Raw genomic sequence first — 17,969 nt, forward strand, 5'->3', positions numbered from 1 at the left:
TGGCTAACCAAGGGGTAGACAGGTCATCTAAAAAGTCATCCACTACATCTACCATGAATCCATCTCTCCCTAGGTCTAGATACTTAAAAGCACTAAAAAACATTTAACTAGACCTTCTGCTCCCCAAATGAAATGTCAATTTCTCCCGATTTACAATTAGTGTTTGCATTGGCTGTTGCTAGAAACAGACATCTTAAGATTATCAGGATGTGGTTCAGTTCCTCAATTGGGGTCATGTTTGGGATGATAAAATCCACTAGGAAGTGACAACCCTCTACCTTGACAATGACGTCCTCAATAACACTTCGAGGAGTCTTGATTGACCACTCAGCGAGTTACAGAATTATCGGGGTAGGTTCTAACTCACTGATCCTAAACCTATCATGAATGGACAGAAGCATATTTATACTGACCCCGAGATAAAATAAGGTTTGATCGAAGGTGAATCTAGAGATGACATAGCTTATGAGAGGGGCACTAAGGTCTTTCATTTTTCGGGGAAAGTGGTTTAGGAGAGCTACACTAACATCTGCCGAGAGCATTATTCTTTATGGAGTCGATCGTGGCTCTATCATTTGAGTACATAGCTCTTTTAAAAACTTGGCATAGGCTGGGCTATGTTGGACCACGTTAAGGAGAGGGAAGTTAATATGGTCTTCCCTGCTCTCCTCGTTGTGGGTCTCTTTCTTCTTTCACAATGGCCCGACTATGAGTGCAGTTGGAAAGGGGACTACAAGTTTGTTCACTATGGGCTCTTCTTCTAAAGTTTCATTTCCTTATTCTTTTCCCCCAAATTTAGGGTCTTCTTGCTCCTTTTCACTGACTATCTTTTTCTCACATGGGTCCTCTAAAATCCTTCCACTCCTTAAGGTTGTAATAGCCTTGGTACTTTTAGGTTGAGGGTTCTTAGGAAGTGGTTGAATTTGTTGTGGAGGAAAACCTGGGGGCTGATTCCTAGGACTCACAACCGGTTGACTCGGTAATTGCTCTACTCCTCTCCTCTTCTTGGCTTCAGTTAGCTGTCCTATTCGGCTCTCTAATCTCGATGGACTGTTGCTCATTTAGGAACAGCTGTTGAAGCTACATGAATTGATCATCTACTGTACGGGTTTGAGGAGGTTGAGGGTTTGAGAGAGGGGGTGTTTCTATGAAAAACTGAGCATAGGAGGGCGCCTCCTATATGCCAAACCCAGATAGGTGCCCCTCCTACTGAATTAGCATACTCCCCTCTCCTTAGGAAACCCTAGGGCGCCTCCCCACTCATTCTTTTCACCTCTAACCAACCCTAACTGCCCTAGGCTATCAAATCTCCACCCTTCACTCTCTCCTAACATCTAATCTCAACCATCCAAGCCTTAGCAACCTCTCATACCCTTAGATCTCTCCCTAAGTAGCAACCTAACCATACACCTCACGCCTTAAACCTCAACCAATCACCTTAGGGCACCACATCACACCAACCAATCACATTTCTCCAACTCTAGCTGCCCAAATCTGCTCCCTCCATTCTAGGCGCCCAAACCTCCCTCCATTCTCAAACTCTAGGGTGCCTATATTTTTGTATAAACCCAAGAGCTGCCCATCTCTTCCTCTCTAATCCCAGTTTTGTCCACCATTCTCTATAAAAAGGACCCCAAGGGCCCTTGAGAAGGGGTTAGTCAATTCACACAGTTCACAAGACTAAGGTTTCTTGATGAGTTCAAGGGTTGTAGAAGGGAAGAACGCCCAGATCTTTTCAGGAGGGGTTCCTACAAGTAGTCCAACCAACCTGCAACTACTGCCACTGGATTTGATTAACCATCCCTTTCATTTTCTTTATTTTATTTTATGTTATTTTTATTCTAGTAATCTTTTAGATTTAATTTCGGTTGGATTCTGCTCTCAGGTAAGATGGAAGGCTGTTCTTGAGAAGTTCAAGGGTAGAGGAAGAGGAGAACGCCCAGGCAAGAGGAGAGGTTCCTACTTGTAGTTTGCCTAGCCACTACTGCCACCTCTGGATCCGGATCCCAACCAGTTTCCCATAGTTTTAGAATTACTTTTTACGCGTGTTTTTATTTTCTGTTCTTTAATTTTTAGTTTTTATTTTATTTCTACAATTTATTTTTATCAAATTTAAATTTTGTCTTCCTTTCTGAATCTGAAATACGGCTAGGTAAGATGGAAGGCCCAGCTCGAGGAGTTCGAGGGTCAAAGGATAGATCTGGAGACTGCTACCTCTGACCGAGTTGTAGGTTTTTTATTTAGTTTTTTTATTTTTGTTATTTATTTATTTTTCTGCAATTTTTAAATTCAACATTGTTAGAATTTTATTTTAATGGATTCTAGTTCAGTTAATTAAATTTTGTATTTTTGCAATCTCAAATCTGGTTATTTTGTCTGGATTGAAGTACGTAACAATTTTTCCCTCGCTTCCCTGTGGATATGACCCCTTTCTCACCACTAATTGTGTTTTGTAGTTACTTTGAGAATCGTAAAATTTATAAATATTAAAACTAGTGTTCTGAAGTGGTTAACGACACGCTTCCGAACACACCAATACTTCATAGACAAACCCCCACTCTTTGGAAGACTAGTAAAGTGGATGATGCAGTTGAGCGAATACAACATCGAGTATACCCAGCCCAAGGGAATTAGATGTCAGGCGGTCGTAGATCTCCTAGCTGCCTTCCCCATTAATGATGACTTCCCCATCTTTGAAGAAATTCTTGGAGAACTTCCCCTCATCGTAGTAGTAGATGATGCAAAATGGACCCTAATGTTTGATGGTAGTAGTACAAACTCCTCCACAAGAGTCGGAGTCACATTGACTTTGCTTGCTAGAGAAACTTCAGCCTACTCATTCAAACTACAATTCCCCTGCTCGCACAACATTGTAGAATATGAGGCACTAGTGCTAGGCCTAACAATAGAAAGGGATTCTGGGGCAAAGAAGGTAAAAGTAGTAGGGGACTCCAAACTAGTTATTGGACAAATGGAAATCAGCACAACGGTGAAAGAGTTGACAATCCTGCCATATAGAACACTGATCTGAAGGTTGACCAGAGATCTGGAAGTAACCTATGAGCACTAGAATAGGGCAAAAAATAGGTATGTCGTTGCACTAGCCACCCTGGGATCTAAGATACAAACAAGTGAGAGCCCAATCACCATAGCAACTCAGATGTAGTGTGAGCCATTAACAAAAAGATTGGGTTACTAGGTTAAGACAAAGTATAATGTCAAAAAAGAAGATTGGAGATGTAGTATAATACAGAAAATAAGTAACCCAACGGCAGCGATGCAAGATGGCAGGATTCTTTTGAGGTTCCAATTGTTAAATGGGGTGTTATATCACAGAATGGCAGATAGAGTAAGGGTAAGGTGCCTAGGACCCAAGGAAACATCAATGGTCCTGAATGAAACTCGCAAAGCCTATTGCGGAGATGTAATGTCAACACTTTACTGGAGGTTGCAAAGGTTGGGATATTATTGGCCAGAGAAGAAAGCAGACTCGACCAAGATACAAAACAACTATGAGAATGTATACTGAAGGCAGATAAAAATCAATGCCTCATAGTGGGTGATGTGGATTGAAGAGACATGTACATAGATTACATCCAGAATGGTATTACACCAGTCAACCCAGTTTTGCAAAGGAAACTTCTAACCGAAGCCAAAAGGTGTTACTTGCAAAATGGAGTGCTATACAGGAAGTCCTACACAAGGAAGCCTCTGCACTGCCTGGCTAGTGAGGAAATAGAAGAAGCATTGGATGCAGCTCATAGCTCTGGACCAGCCCCATACCAAGGATAAATGGCCTTGCATAACCATATTATGCACTTATGTTTCTACTGGCCAACCATGTAGGAGGATACCCAAAAACATGTACGTAAGTGCCACACATGCCAAGTACATGGCTAATAGATACACCGACCAGCCAATGACCTTCACACCATGGCCTTTCCACACTTGGGAGCGGGGTAGACCTAATAGGCAAAATACATCTGCCCTCTAGAGGTTATTGCTTCATCATTGTGGCCATAGATTACTTTACAAAATGGGCGGAGGCCATACCATTTAGAAGGAGTTGCGTAGAGAATATTGTAGATTTCTTAAGGTAACACATAATCCACTAGTTTGGGGTCCTGATGAGGATACTTATGGATAATGGGTTATCTATCAAGAACCAGGAAGTCCAGGACTTATTGAAATAGTACGGGGCATGACTAGGAACATCAACGACCTACTATCTACAAGGGAATGGGCAAGCAGAGGCAACTAATAAGACTTTGCTGAAGATGCTAAGCAAGAGGGTAGCCGAAAACTAAAAGGACTAGACCGATAAGTTGTCTAAAATGCTCTCGGCTTATTGCATAAAAATTAGGAAAAAGCATACAGACAACTCCATACTCTTTAGTCTACGGCCAAGAAGCAGTCTTATTGGCAGAAATACAAACCTTATCTGCCATAGTAGCTTACGCAATGGGAAAACGTTTTCAGATGGACGAGATGAACTAAATGCTTAGTGATAAATTAGAATGTATAAATGAAACCCAAGAAAAATCACTACAAAAACAAATTAAATACAAACAACTCATGGCTTCCAACTTCAACAAACTGTTAAAGCCTTGGAAATTCAAAGAAGGCGATAAGGTACCAAAGACACACCATGTAAGACAAGGAAAATCAGCTCGGAAGTTTGCTCCTAACTGGGTCAGACCAGCGAGGTGAATGGGGGAATGAGGGAGTTCCAAATAGAATTTTGGCTTGATGAAGGGTTGAACAGGGGAGTTTTGAGATGAAATTTGGTGGGTAGGCACTTTTGGATGTTCCAAATCTGATGTGAGCGATGGGTCTTTGATCAGGGGTGTGGGTTGACAGATTTGGTTCAGGTCAAATCTCAGCTTATGGTTTATCAATTAACGAAAAGGCCCAAAATGGAATCTTGCTTGTTTAACGGTCAAACAGAGGAATTTGGTCATGAAATTTGATGTGATGGGCAATCTTGTGTTTCTGGAGGAAGTGGTAAGGTCTGATCGATTAGACAAAGATTGGGTGATGGAGATTCACGGTTGGTAAGCTTTAATCAATGAGATTTTCCAAAATAGAATCTTAGCTTGATGGAAGGTCTAATAGGGGGTTTTTGAGTTGAAATTTGGTATAGTGACATGGATTTAGATTACGATGCTGTTGGAAGGGTTTGATTGTGTTAGAGACATATAGATCACAGGTTTTAGGCTCGAGATGTGGCGTAACATGAAGTATATTTAAATAGAACCTCTTATAGACGAATGACTAAACTAAGGAATTTAGGGTAGAAATTTGGTGTGATTGGTTTTTTAAAGATTTTGTTTCATGTAATGGAGTTTGACCGGGGATCAAATATGGTGATGTGGCACAACTGTGACCATTGGAAGGGAATTGTAGATTTAGTAGTAGATTTGAGGGTCTTTGGGCTAAAGTTTAGTTTCTTAGGGTTTTGGCACATTCTAAAGAGATTGGTGTAGTTTGATCGAGCATCCAAAATACAAGAGATGGGTTAAAGAAGGGACCGAGCAAAAATCGAGTGCTGAGAGGTACCCCTCTTTGCTAGAGGTAGCAAGCTACTGAACAACAAAGAAAAAGAAGCACATAGGGATTTTTGTGAGGGTCAAGATGTTAGAGGAGGGAATTTTGCTGCTGGAATTTTGGTCAACAATGGAAGTACATTTTAAACATTAGTGATTGGTTTCTTCATATTCTCTGGTGAAAACATTTGGATTACTGAAGTGCCCATAATAAATACAAGAATGTGGAAGGCTTTAAAAGATTAGGTTAAAGACTGAGGCTCCATTTGGAAGGAGTACAAATACAAATACGTAGCGTGCAAATCTTTTATTTTGTATTATTTTGTATGTGTTTGTACTGTACATATTTATATTTGTACTCCTTACAAACTAAGGCTAAAGGAAAAAATAAAGAAGGCTTTCATTTACATTTTAAAGGGAGATATATAAGAATGTGGATGAATTTAACAGCTTAGGTCAAAGATAGTATAGGAGGAAATTAAAAGAAACCTCTTAAAATTTGTCCTTTACATTATATTTGTTAGATTTAACGTTTGAATGGTCAACAAGTATATGTAAGTTGTTTTTAAAACTATCGGTTATATTAAGTGGTTTCCTTAAAACTCAAGGTAAATAAGTAATTATATACCTTTGCCCAGCAATCTTTCTCAGCTAAACATATGAAGATTATATATGGTGGATATCTGTATTTACAACCTCACACATTCACAGAAGGAAAATACAGACATGAATGAAAGGAAAAAACAGTGGAAGCATTCTCATGGATTTATTTGAAGAAGCAGAACTGTGAAAGTTAAGAATTAATTTTGGATGTTCTTGGATGGTTTCAAAACCCGCCTCCGGTATTCTCCAAGTGCCCACACTGGATAGATGTTTCTGTATGCTGCATAGTGTAACATACAGTTCTTCATGAAGACTCCAGTGATTTCCTGTAGTATATGACCGATGAATTAAACATCATAAGAAACAAGGAAATTAGTAAAACAATATTAGATAGAAAATTACTTTCATAGGTTTCACTATACTTTGAATTGATCATTTGTCTAAGTGAATTTTCTTACCTGTTGGGGAAAATCACCATTTTCCATTTGTGAATTAATCAGTAATTTTGCTGCACGGTGCAAGGGTGTTGGATCTCTCTCAGCCTGGTTACAGGGAAAAAAAAAACTAATCTCAATATCATTTTCTCAAAAAGGATCACTTCTGTATGGTTAAAACAATACTGGTATTAGTAGGTAGATATTTGATCTACAACTGCAAACTAACCTGTCCAGCATGAATAAGACCCATCATTGCCCATGCTGTATGCACTAAATTTGATCTACTACCTTCTAGAGGAGTGTATTCCTGTTTCACAAGACACACCCAGAAACATATGAGACAAAACATCAAGATTTTGGGTCTACCATTTTGAGATTTTCATACTACTCTTCACTAAATTTGAAGGTACTTCCCCCACATTTCTGTTTAATTTTGTTTTTGAATGTTTGGAAATACATTGCCTACTAAAATATCTCTTCTAAATGGATAAACCTATAACAAAAATAAACAAGAGATCTTTACAAATATACCTTATTTGGGCATGAAAGATAACTCTCTCCCCAACCACCAGATTCTTGCTGTGTTGTTAACAGAAAATTGACAGCTTTACAAACTGCTGGACTATTGTAATAGGTCTTTCCTGCTGCTGCTAGACCCCCTAGTGCAAACCATGTGCCATAGGTAAAGCAAACTCCCCAATTTCCATACCTGTTGCATATATTCTTGTCAGTCAATAGAATACCTCCTGTTTTTTTCTTAATATTGGGTAGAATATGGTCTGAAATAAAACCAATATTTAACCATATATAACATTTCTGTGGTTCTTGCAAACATAGAATGAAAGTGTACCATGAACCATCAGGCATTTGTGTTTGCTCGAGAAAATGTACTGCTTTTGAGATGAAACTTTCTATTTCTTTCTTTCTATAGCCTGGATATAACTTCATAAATAGTACCAAGGCTTGGATTGCCGACCCAGTGCATTCAACATACCTGGAATCACATTCTTTTTAGCCTTGAGGAAATTCTACACAGTATAAAAGAACAAGTTGAAGAACAAAAAAAAAAAAAAAAAAAAAAAAATTCAGAACACATACTCATGCTCAATAACAATGTCAGCAAAGAATTCTGTAGGATTAAGCAGCTGAGAAAAAAAGAAAAATCTCAATTAGTACATATTAAGGACAGTTTACAATCATAAAACTAGGTGGCAAATCTGTTTCAAGTTAATCTACTTGTTAATTAGTATGGTCTAGACAAGGAGAAATAATTCTATATATATATATATATATATGTCATGACTATTTCAACATATTTATTCCTTTGTCAGATTAGATTTATCTCTTTTCAAGGACACAAATGATTTATGGATCCAAATTACTGTTCAATCTGTAAAATAAAATGCATTCAGGGGAAGACATAGATGCATCTTTGATAGAGCTCAATTATGTAGTCTGTGTACTCTACAATCATCTGAGATAATGAGAAACAAACCCATCAGTAGTTCTTTTATGGATTTGAGTTTTTTTAAGTGGAAACAATTTTCCCTTGCATAATACATGCCAATATTTACAGGAGCCTACCTCCAACCACTTTTCTGCTCCAGCTGGTTCCCAAGCTGCCAAACCACCATTTTTGCTCTGAAAACCAACATGAGAAAGATAGTTTATTAACAACAGCGATATATTGCATTCAATGGATTAAAACAGGGGCGTTTGACTCTTTTAAGTTTTGAAAAATATAGACTAGAAATTCTCTTTAGTAACTAAGATATCTTATTGAATGAGAAAATATGAGCTGCTCTTGTAGACACCCCTACTAGTTTTTCTTTGTATGCCAATGTGAAAATCAGGCATGTATAGTGATTAATATATGTTGATTTTTACTAAAATAGATATAACTGTGGCTTGGTTCATACTTGTAGGGAAAGTAGGAGGTTCACAGAATCAAAGAGGTACTCTGGTGGCATTTTTTCACCAACAATTTCTGGAGGCAATAGTGAAAACATGAGGCAAGCCTGTAAAACAGAGGACACAGTTACAACAAACCTTTAGACAATGCTTAACTATTTGGAGATAATGTTAGATCTGAGCTAGTTACCTTTAGGCCTTCTGCAGTGCAATCTGAGACTTGCCACCCATGATCTTGATCTGAGAATGTCCATGATCCCTTCGAAATGTGACGAAACATGCTTTTAAAGTCACCAGATGGGTTGTCACGAACCTTCAAATTTAAGTAGCACCCACCAATTAGGTTGAAGAAAAGTAGAATACATGGTTACAAGTAGGAATGGTTTTGGACACCAGAATTAAACCTGTGATTTTTTAATGAAGTCATGTCCTTTCTTAAGACAAGGTCCAATTTCGTCGAGAGGAAGGTCACTCGCCCGTATTGCTTGAACTGCAAAACCAGTGTCCCACTCTTGACTACCAAAGCTCTGCAATTAGATGACATGAGAAAATTGAGTACTTGTTCACGATTTAAAGTTCTACAGATTCCAAAACAGAATGTTGAAGTTCTGAGTTTACAAGTTTGTGAAATTCTCTCTGAAATCCTGTTTTACCAGAGAATTAATAAAGCATCTCAAGTACTTCATAGTTGAAGTTGAAGCAACTTAATTTAAGAGTAGACAACACATTTCTAACAGATTTGAATTACTAGAATCAGATCTAAATTGTTTGATAACTAAGGAGTTTGCCCATCTTTAAACTGAAAAAGAACTGAGGCTCAATTAAGCCTGATGTGTGCATACCTGCATTTTCATTCCATCTTCAGCAACCCATATGTAATCTGGGATCCTGGCAAGATGGTGCTTGAAAGCATCTCCATTAGGATCTTCCACCCAACAAGCAAGCATGCATAACACCTACTTCAATTCAAATTAGTAAATACTATTAGATACCAGAAAGATTGAACAGATTTCAGATATATGCAACATTTATTATAAGGTCTGTGGCAATACCTTCTCTACACAACCAATGGTAATGTATCGACTGTTCTCATCTTCATAGTGGATGTGCTCCATTGTTGTCTTCAGCGCCCTCTCTCTGATCAATTTGTTAAAGGGCCAACGCGTGAGAAGAGGCTCAGTAAGAATGTAAAGACTATCCCACAGCAAATCTTGTAAGAAGGGATGAGGGTAGTAGAGATCCTCCTGTAATAACAAGTTGATAAGTTTAATTAATGTAACATAAACATGTTAATTGACATATTGATGAAGGATATATAATATTAATAAGAGAAACAATCAAATAGAACCAACCTTGGCACATATGTGGCGGGTCTTGCTCCATTTTATTTCATGGTAGGGTTGAGTGTGAAGCTCTTCCCTCAATTGTAGAATGAGAGGAGTGATGGGACCCACAAACCTCTTTCCATATAAATAGGACATTGGCATATAAACCATGCGACAGTAGCACCACATCTTTGCTGCATTCAATTTGCATATAAATACCCAACAACATGTTAAGAGAGAGAGAGAGAGAGGAAAATACAGCATTTCTAATCAAAATAAAAAGGCCCCGTTTGTTTGCCGTGCAAATCTGAACCAGATATAAATTCTGCAGCTGTTTCAGTTTTACATCCTTTTGTGACCATCTTTGTGATAGAAGTCATCACTGACTTCTCTAGCTAACCAACTTCCCAAACCACCATCTTATACCGATTTTAACACTGATTTCGCTTGTGGTTATAGGAGGGCCCACGTGGTCCATTTGAACCACTCGGGATTTCTTATCCACTCTCTATCCGTCGTGAATTGGAGCCACACATCTCTATTATGAATTGAGAGATGTGTGGCTGCAATTCACAGCGGGTAGAAAGTGGATAGAAAAAGGGAGTAAGAAATCTGGGCTCCATTTGAGCATCATAAGTTTTGTAAACTGCCCCTTATAAGTGGTTAAACTCAACCATAAATAGGGGCTCTAGTCTATTGTTAGTTCCTATGATGTGTGTTTTGCCTTGTAGTATATTGTTTGTGAAGTAATTATAGTGTCTTTGCTTGCTTTTGTTTGAATAGTTATTTTGCTCTTCTTGTATGGGGGCCCGCTTGTTTGCTGTGCTTTACACTTTGCATCATCTTATTTGCATTCACTAGCAACGTAAATTTTGCATCCCAAAAACTGATGCCCTCCTACCTTATTAATCCTCTTTCATATAAAGTGGGAACCTCATCGTCTTTCTTCCTACCTCATTCCCAAAGAAATAACCCTCCAACCCCTGTTCTTGTTGATATAAGGTGGGGATTACATCGTATGTCGTAGGGAAAACCTACGATACTGCATGACATAGTATCGAAAGAACTTTGACCAATCAAAGCAATCCCATGAATTTTATAGAGTACAACCTGATTATTAGTCACTTTTGGAGTCATGTTTTTCCAGTTTCATAGTCGAACCCTACACCATATTACTAAGTCAAGTCTAAAGCAAAAGTAAACCAAAATTTGCATTTGCGTGACTTACTAGGTCATGTATTTACACCAGTGTAAATAAAATTCACACTGCAAACAAAGAGGAAAGTATTGGTAGTGGTAGTGCAAACCTGGATGCATGGGAAGAAAGGATGGAAGAATCCAAAACTCTGGAGGCATTGGGTTGCTGCCTTCCCATTCATAGACTCCAAGTATCTACATGAATGCATATCACAAGGATAATGAATTGAACGAGTTAGATCACTTTGATATATATTTGAAAACACCATAGGGCTCGTTTGGTGTGCCTTTCTGCGCAATCTTTCGGCTGTTTACAAGTCAGGAAGATCGATTTTCGATCTATTCCCATTTGGCTTGTGAAAGATCTAGCCACCAAAAGACGGAGCGCCAAAAAGACACGAGACGCCCATTTTAGACTGATTTCAGGAAGCTTCAAATGAAGCTTTCCGCATCTTTTGCGTTTTAATCTCACGTGGAAAGATGTGAAAAGATGCATGGAAAGATGCGTATTTTTCAAACGTGCTTTGGGCTACTCAAAACTTTATGCAAAAGCTCAATACGTCTCTTGAATGTCAAAGCTCTCAGAAGATCTTTCCAAAAAGGCACGCTAAACAGCCTATAATTAAGCAATGTAGAGAGATCAAATGTATTATTAATTCTTAAAATGGTAGGTCCTACCGAAAGCCAAGTCTTTCCCCAAGAGGGCATGGCTGTAACTCCGCCATGGTCAAGAATCCATTTGCGAGCTCTAGGAACAGCCCCATCTCGGCCACCCTCAGGCCCTTCTCCCAGAATCCTCATACAGATGTAGCTCAGTGCAGTACAGAACATGATACTGTGGCCCTCTATGTGTAGCCCCCAACCTCCATCCTCATTCTGCCATATTTATTATTTGATCATCAGTTTCAAACTTCCAAAGTTCTGATTTGAATAATGCTCAGGAGATTGAATGGTCATGTCCTTAATTACCTGGTGATTGTATATGTATCGAAGAATCTCTTTGCGATGTTCTGCTGGAAAGACTGTGTTAAGATGTCCCGTAATGTATAAACACATCACCTGCAGTTATTAATATTCATCACCCCATTTGGCTATTTCAATCTTCAAGCTTCAAAAAATATCAAAAAGAAAAAAAAAACCTAAAACCGAATTAATTATTATACTTAACATCTATAATTATCTATGGTAATCACAACTTGGAGCTCACGACTATAATCTCTGAAAGACATGATACGTACCGAAAAACTTAAAATCAATCCAACTTAAATCATGGTAACCGATCAGGTGGGTTTTCAAACAAACTTTGGTAATTCAAAACTGGAATTATTTTGGCCACTGATTTTTAAGTCAACGTTTTGACTGTCCAGTTTGAATGAACGTTCTATTTCAATTTAAAATAAAAAATAAAAATAAAAAAAAAACAGTCAAAAACCATTGTTTGAATCAAATGGTTCAACGATTCACCGCCCAAGTCAATGGGTCACTGGCCAAATCAACTTCTGGTTAAAACTGGGTTAATGATAAAACGGTACCAGTGACAATTTGACAAATTGACATGATAGAACCGGGTCGTCTCAGCCACTCATTGATGTGTGGTCCTACCTAACCCATTGACAATTTGACATGACATGACATCTAATCAAACTTACCAACGGTGGAAGGAAAAATAGTGGGCCCGCGTTCTCCGCCGGCCAATGGCCGTCACTTGCTTGTATTGCGGAGTGGAACCGGACGGCTCTCCTAAGTGCAGCAGTGGCAGCCTCGTAGGATATCTCCTCATTGTCTCCTATCGTTACTGGGGGTATAGTCTGAACAAACTTATTCTCCTTCAAGAGCTGTACAAATAAAATAATTAAGCACGTGGATCAGTACAGTACCACTTCACCAACAATAAAGAAACATAGTGAAATCTCCACCGTCTGATCAAATTATCAAGGATCTGAGATAATATTAGCAATTTTTGGTTCCTGGGGAAATAAGTGAAAAAGTCGTGGAGAAGTCCTTTCGCATATAAAAATTACAAATAAGCCTCTTTGAAAAAGCACTCCCAAAGAATAGCGACTTGCCTACCAAGCACAAGTTAATAGCAGTCACATCACATCGCCCGTGCCGGTTCGGCTCGTCTACGCAATACTAAGCAAACAAGATTGAAAAATTCAACTTCATACCAAAATTGAAGGGTTGAGTTTTGACTTTTTAAATGATAGATGAATTCTTTTGACTTAGAAAAATCCAACCGTCGTGAGAGGTAGAATCATTTTGGTTGTGTTTGGAAACGATGTAGATATGTAGTGTAAAATTGATAAATTTATTCTTTTATCAAATAGACTTTTAATTATAATAAATACAAACATAAATTTCAATGAAATATATGCTTTTTTTTTTTTTTATCAAAAGCTCATTTGAATGCAAATTTACTTGTTTTTTATTGATGTACTTTTATATTGTTCTTATTATCAATGTAAATATGCATTTGAATGCAAACATAAATATGCTGGATTAGAAACATAATAAAGTGGATTCTTCCACAATTGAACTAAAATTGTAAAGGATTTTAAAAGGAAAAACTTTTTTATTTTTTCTTTACAAATCTGTAATAAATCTAAACCTTCTTAGGCCGTTTTTTTTTTTTTTTTCCAAAGCCCTATTTCTCCTCCCTATTTCATTTTCTTGTTTAACTGCCCCCCACCCCGAAAAAAAAAAAAAAAAAAAAATCCCTAACTCCATTGGGCCGAGGGGAGCCATGGCCCCCTAAGCCTTAAAAATCCCTGCATTCAATGTTTTAAAAATGAATCTAGAACTAGAACCATTTCGGCAATTGGTTTCTGGGTCAGCAGTTTGACCGTCCAATTTAAATAGATTGCTCATTCTAATTTAAAAGTGAAAAAATGAAAACTTAATTAAAATAAAAAAATCACCAAAAAATCATTATCTCGATTGAACATCGGTTAAAAAATCATGACCATATTATTTTTTGCCCCACCTCCTAATCCATATTTATTAACTTTTGTCTCTGGGTGGAGTCTCATCTATCGCTTTTCTTTTGATCAATCAAATGTCTTTTCTTTCATGCGTTTATTTGCTCTAACTTTTGTGGTCCACAAGTCCAAAATAAAAAATAAAAAACAAAAGAAAAGTGTTGAATGAACCAACTAGCTATCATGTAGACAACCTATTTTTGTTGTTTTAGTGGTAGGCTCAATGTCAGAATTATAGAACGGTCTAAATGATTTACCTCTGTGGGAAAGTCCAAGTTCAACAATTAAACATGTGTCAATTGTTCAACCTTCTTATCGTCTTTCTTTAAATAACTAGCTAATTAACCTAATTTCTTATTTGATTTAAGAGATTAAAACAAATTCAATTTATAATTAATGAGATGCACATCTTCAATTGAAACCAATCAATCATAAAAAATGGTATCCAATTAAGTGGTATTCATCAAAATTCATGCAGATTTAATTGGTCAATGCTTTTCTAATATCAATTATCAAATCCTTCTACTTTTATAAATTTAATGGGTATTTTGAACATTTTTATCCCTCTTGTTAAAAGATTTTAACTTGCAATTATTTTTGAAAATTAAAGGATGGTGATCACAATCACCAAGTTTTAGGGGATGTTTTAACAATTTACCCTTTTTTCAAAGAATAGAGTAACTATTCTAGGTTTTTTTGTTAAGAATGTAGTTAATCAAAGTCTGGATCTAATTAGCACAGAATTGTAAGCACATTCGATGAGTGCTTAATAATTTTCCATCTTTTCAAGGGTAGGGTTGGGGTATATTAAGGGACATGTGCCAAATAATTTTCTAAGTCGTACTCATTAAACATGCTCACAATTCTGTGCTAATTGTCTTTTCATTTCCCTACTTTTTTTCCTTTAATCCAAACATAGCCTTAATTAGAGAAAAGGTAAAGAAAAAGGTTTGGTAGATGCTGCATGCATGGCTTACCTGCAAGCGTAGTAAGACATCACCGCTGGGCTTCACATGGTGTCGGTTCTTCCTGAACTCCTCACGAGCCTTCTCAACCTCGGCGAGTTCTTCCGGCGTGTCGTAATCGCCGTCAAACTCCCAAATCTGCCGTCCGATGAAGTTGTTGGTGCTGTATAGATAGGGATCACCACCCTGGGCAATCTTAAGCCTCCACATACTGGTTGAATGAATGAAACTTAGTAGCAGCTCACAAGCTTCTCTCTTCCTTAGCTTGACCCCTACAAACTCTCTGAGATAAACATTGCTAAGACAATTAATCTTCAACCATTAATTTTAATTCAAGTAAACAAGCTAATAATCAACACAAACAATCAGGGGCGGAGCCAGGGGGTGGCGGAGGGGAGCCATGGCCCCCCTTATGCCTTAAAAATTCCCTTTAATTTATTTTAGTTTTACTTGTATTTTAACCCCTCTATCTATGTTTTCTAGGTTTTGATCTCCTCAATAAAAAATCCTAACTCGCCCCCCGCAAAATAAAATACAAAAATAGGTTGCTGTGTGAATCATGTGCATAATTGGATGGGCGACTAACCATTTAAAATCTTTTTTCTTCTTTCTGGGCTACTTTTGACATTCACAAATGTTAGAGAATACCAACCTATTCGGTGGATATCTTCTGTAACTCTTTTAGCTATGTTTCTCAATCCAGTTTAAAAGTTTCCATATTATCATTCATTTTTCTTATCATCATATTATCAGTCGGTTTCCAGATTTTGTCGTCAGAGCTTGCAGACGTGAACAACCAGCAACCAAGCCCACTCATGACGAACAGAAAGCTAGCTCTGAACCCTCTGAAAAAATGGGAACCGTTTTTGCTTGCTAGCAAGCTATTTCCAATATTAGAACTTCTAACAGAAAATTTTAGCTCTGAATTCTTCAAATACCCATTAGAGATAGAGATAGAGAGCAGAAAAATTCCGAGAAATTGAGAATATATAAGATGGATCAGGAAGGAAAAAGGTGAGATGAAATCACAAAACTAGAAATCTCTACGTACCAATTTCTTTGTTTCTTTTTGGAGAGAAACAGATTTCAGCGGAGACTTATTAGTCTATTGGAATTTCCAGAAAATTCGACGGATGCAGAAACTTTACAAACAGTTGAGAAGTAGGCAGGTAAAAAGCTCAGAAGTGAGCACTGCCGGAAAAAGAATATTGAAGAACAAGGATAGGTTTGGCTCTACGGCCAAATCCAGCAACCTCGAAAGGTGTTTGCGTGTTGTGTGTTCGTGTCTGTGAAAGTCTCATGAATCAAAGACACAATCCACCCAATTATATAGAGGGAGAATATCAAACACATCCTAATTAATTAAACCGTTTAAATAATCAAGCCTTCAGTGAGGACTGAAGACTGGGGAGGCAGGATTGAATTGGATTTCACTAAACAACTCACATATAATATTTTACGGTTGACGAAATTCCATAATTCAATTCAGCGAAATTATTTTGTACAAATACCCTTTTAGTTAGAGTTCCTTTATTTAACTTCCAAAAAGATTTTATTTCAGCTATTTAATTCTTTTAACGGTAAAATATAAAAACCTTCCCCTTGACAATCATAAAAGTCTCTCATGTAGTTTCATTTTAACAAATACTTCCTCTGAATTTTTGAGAAACTTAACAAAGACCTCCCTTTCATTATTGTTCCGGACGGAAAACGTTAGATTAATGCATCAGTTTTTTTTTTCAAATATCTATTCTACCCTTTTATAAATTATTTTATATAAAAAATTACTGAAATAATCCCATTTTAATTCAACAAAAAATTCTGACCCTAAGCTGAACCGTCATTCTCATTACAAAGTTAATGGGGTAATGGATGATTGAAATGTTTATTTTATTAAATAAATCTATTCATTATTTAATTTAAATAGATTAATTGATTTCATGTGAATTTGAGTTGTACGTGTCATTTAGTACAGAACTAAACAGGTTAATCATATTAAATATACATGAAATGACAAAATTATTAGAAATAGTAAAACTTCAATTTGAATTCAAACCTTCTAAAACATTTCACTTTGATACTTCCTGATCAAACGCGGGTTCAAAACACAAGCTAAAATGATCAAGGTATTAGATTTATTATAAATGGAGACTTTTTATATATGAAAACAAAATTATGGAACTTGAGCAAAATACCGGAAATGGATCCCTTGGGTATTAATTTGTCAACACATTGTATTCGTTTAGATGATCAGTTTTGGCATATACTTCGAAAAAGGATACCCGAATCAAAAGCTATGGTTGCTTAAAGTTTTAGTTTCTTTTCTGGTCTCTTTTTCTCGATCATGAACCTCTAAAAACCTTTTAGCAACTTGTTTTACATCAAGTTTAGATAATATGTATTTATTTTCTTCTTAATTTGATATAACAAAAAATTTATATGACAGCTGACCATTATCATCAACCTTACATTAATTCCTTTAGAATACATTTAATGGCAGTTCAATTTAAGGCTATGTTTGGTTTGATAAAAATAAGTAAGAGAAAATTGAGAGAAATTTCTTAACAAATTTGTGAAATTCCTTTTGAACACACCCTCAACTCTGTATTTCTTTTCTATTTCTATCAAGCCAAACACAACTTAAAAGAAGATACTACTAGATATTACTAACAACTTGATAGGATGGTCATCAAATGTCCGGGGATGGAGGGGAGCCATGGCCTCCCTATGCCTTGTAAATTCCAACCCCATTGGTATCCAAATTATATTTTTCCCTCAATTCATGTTTATTACCTTTTGGCCCCCACCCTGTACTATGTTTATTAGCATCTTCCCAAGAAAAAATCCCGACTCTGCCCCTGCTAGCATTAGGTAGGACTAATAATTGAGGGTGAGAAAATGGGTAAGTTCTACTTGGAACCAAATGGAACTGATCTTGAACTGGCCTTGAACCGACCCTATCCAATCTGTCTAGTTCCAAATTATTGGAACTGACCCCCACTCAAGT

At 37.1% G+C, this 17,969-nt stretch overlaps 1 protein-coding gene across 1 annotated transcript; it reads right to left on the minus strand.

The window, feature by feature from the left end:
- Nucleotides 1-6,189: 6,189 nt before the first annotated feature.
- LOC104594002 (beta-amyrin synthase-like) lies at nucleotides 6,190-16,261 on the minus strand. The gene is made up of 19 exons (XM_088888663.1): nucleotides 16,014-16,261; nucleotides 14,975-15,245; nucleotides 12,669-12,854; nucleotides 11,989-12,078; nucleotides 11,698-11,895; nucleotides 11,130-11,214; nucleotides 9,850-10,016; nucleotides 9,550-9,741; nucleotides 9,340-9,453; nucleotides 8,902-9,024; nucleotides 8,688-8,810; nucleotides 8,506-8,604; nucleotides 8,171-8,227; nucleotides 7,685-7,731; nucleotides 7,437-7,580; nucleotides 7,118-7,295; nucleotides 6,813-6,893; nucleotides 6,608-6,691; nucleotides 6,190-6,475 (listed from the first exon to the last, which is right to left on the minus strand). Exons 2-19 carry the CDS (start codon nucleotides 15,170-15,172, stop codon nucleotides 6,347-6,349), a joined length of 2,295 nt encoding a protein of 764 aa, XP_088744789.1. The 5' UTR covers nucleotides 15,173-15,245; nucleotides 16,014-16,261; the 3' UTR covers nucleotides 6,190-6,346.
- Between the last annotated feature and the right edge of the window lie 1,708 nt (nucleotides 16,262-17,969).

The sequence above is a fragment of the Nelumbo nucifera genome, chromosome 5 (assembly GCF_055504915.1).
Source record: "Nelumbo nucifera cultivar China Antique chromosome 5, China Antique-T2T, whole genome shotgun sequence".
Classification (NCBI taxonomy): domain Eukaryota; kingdom Viridiplantae; phylum Streptophyta; class Magnoliopsida; order Proteales; family Nelumbonaceae; genus Nelumbo; species Nelumbo nucifera.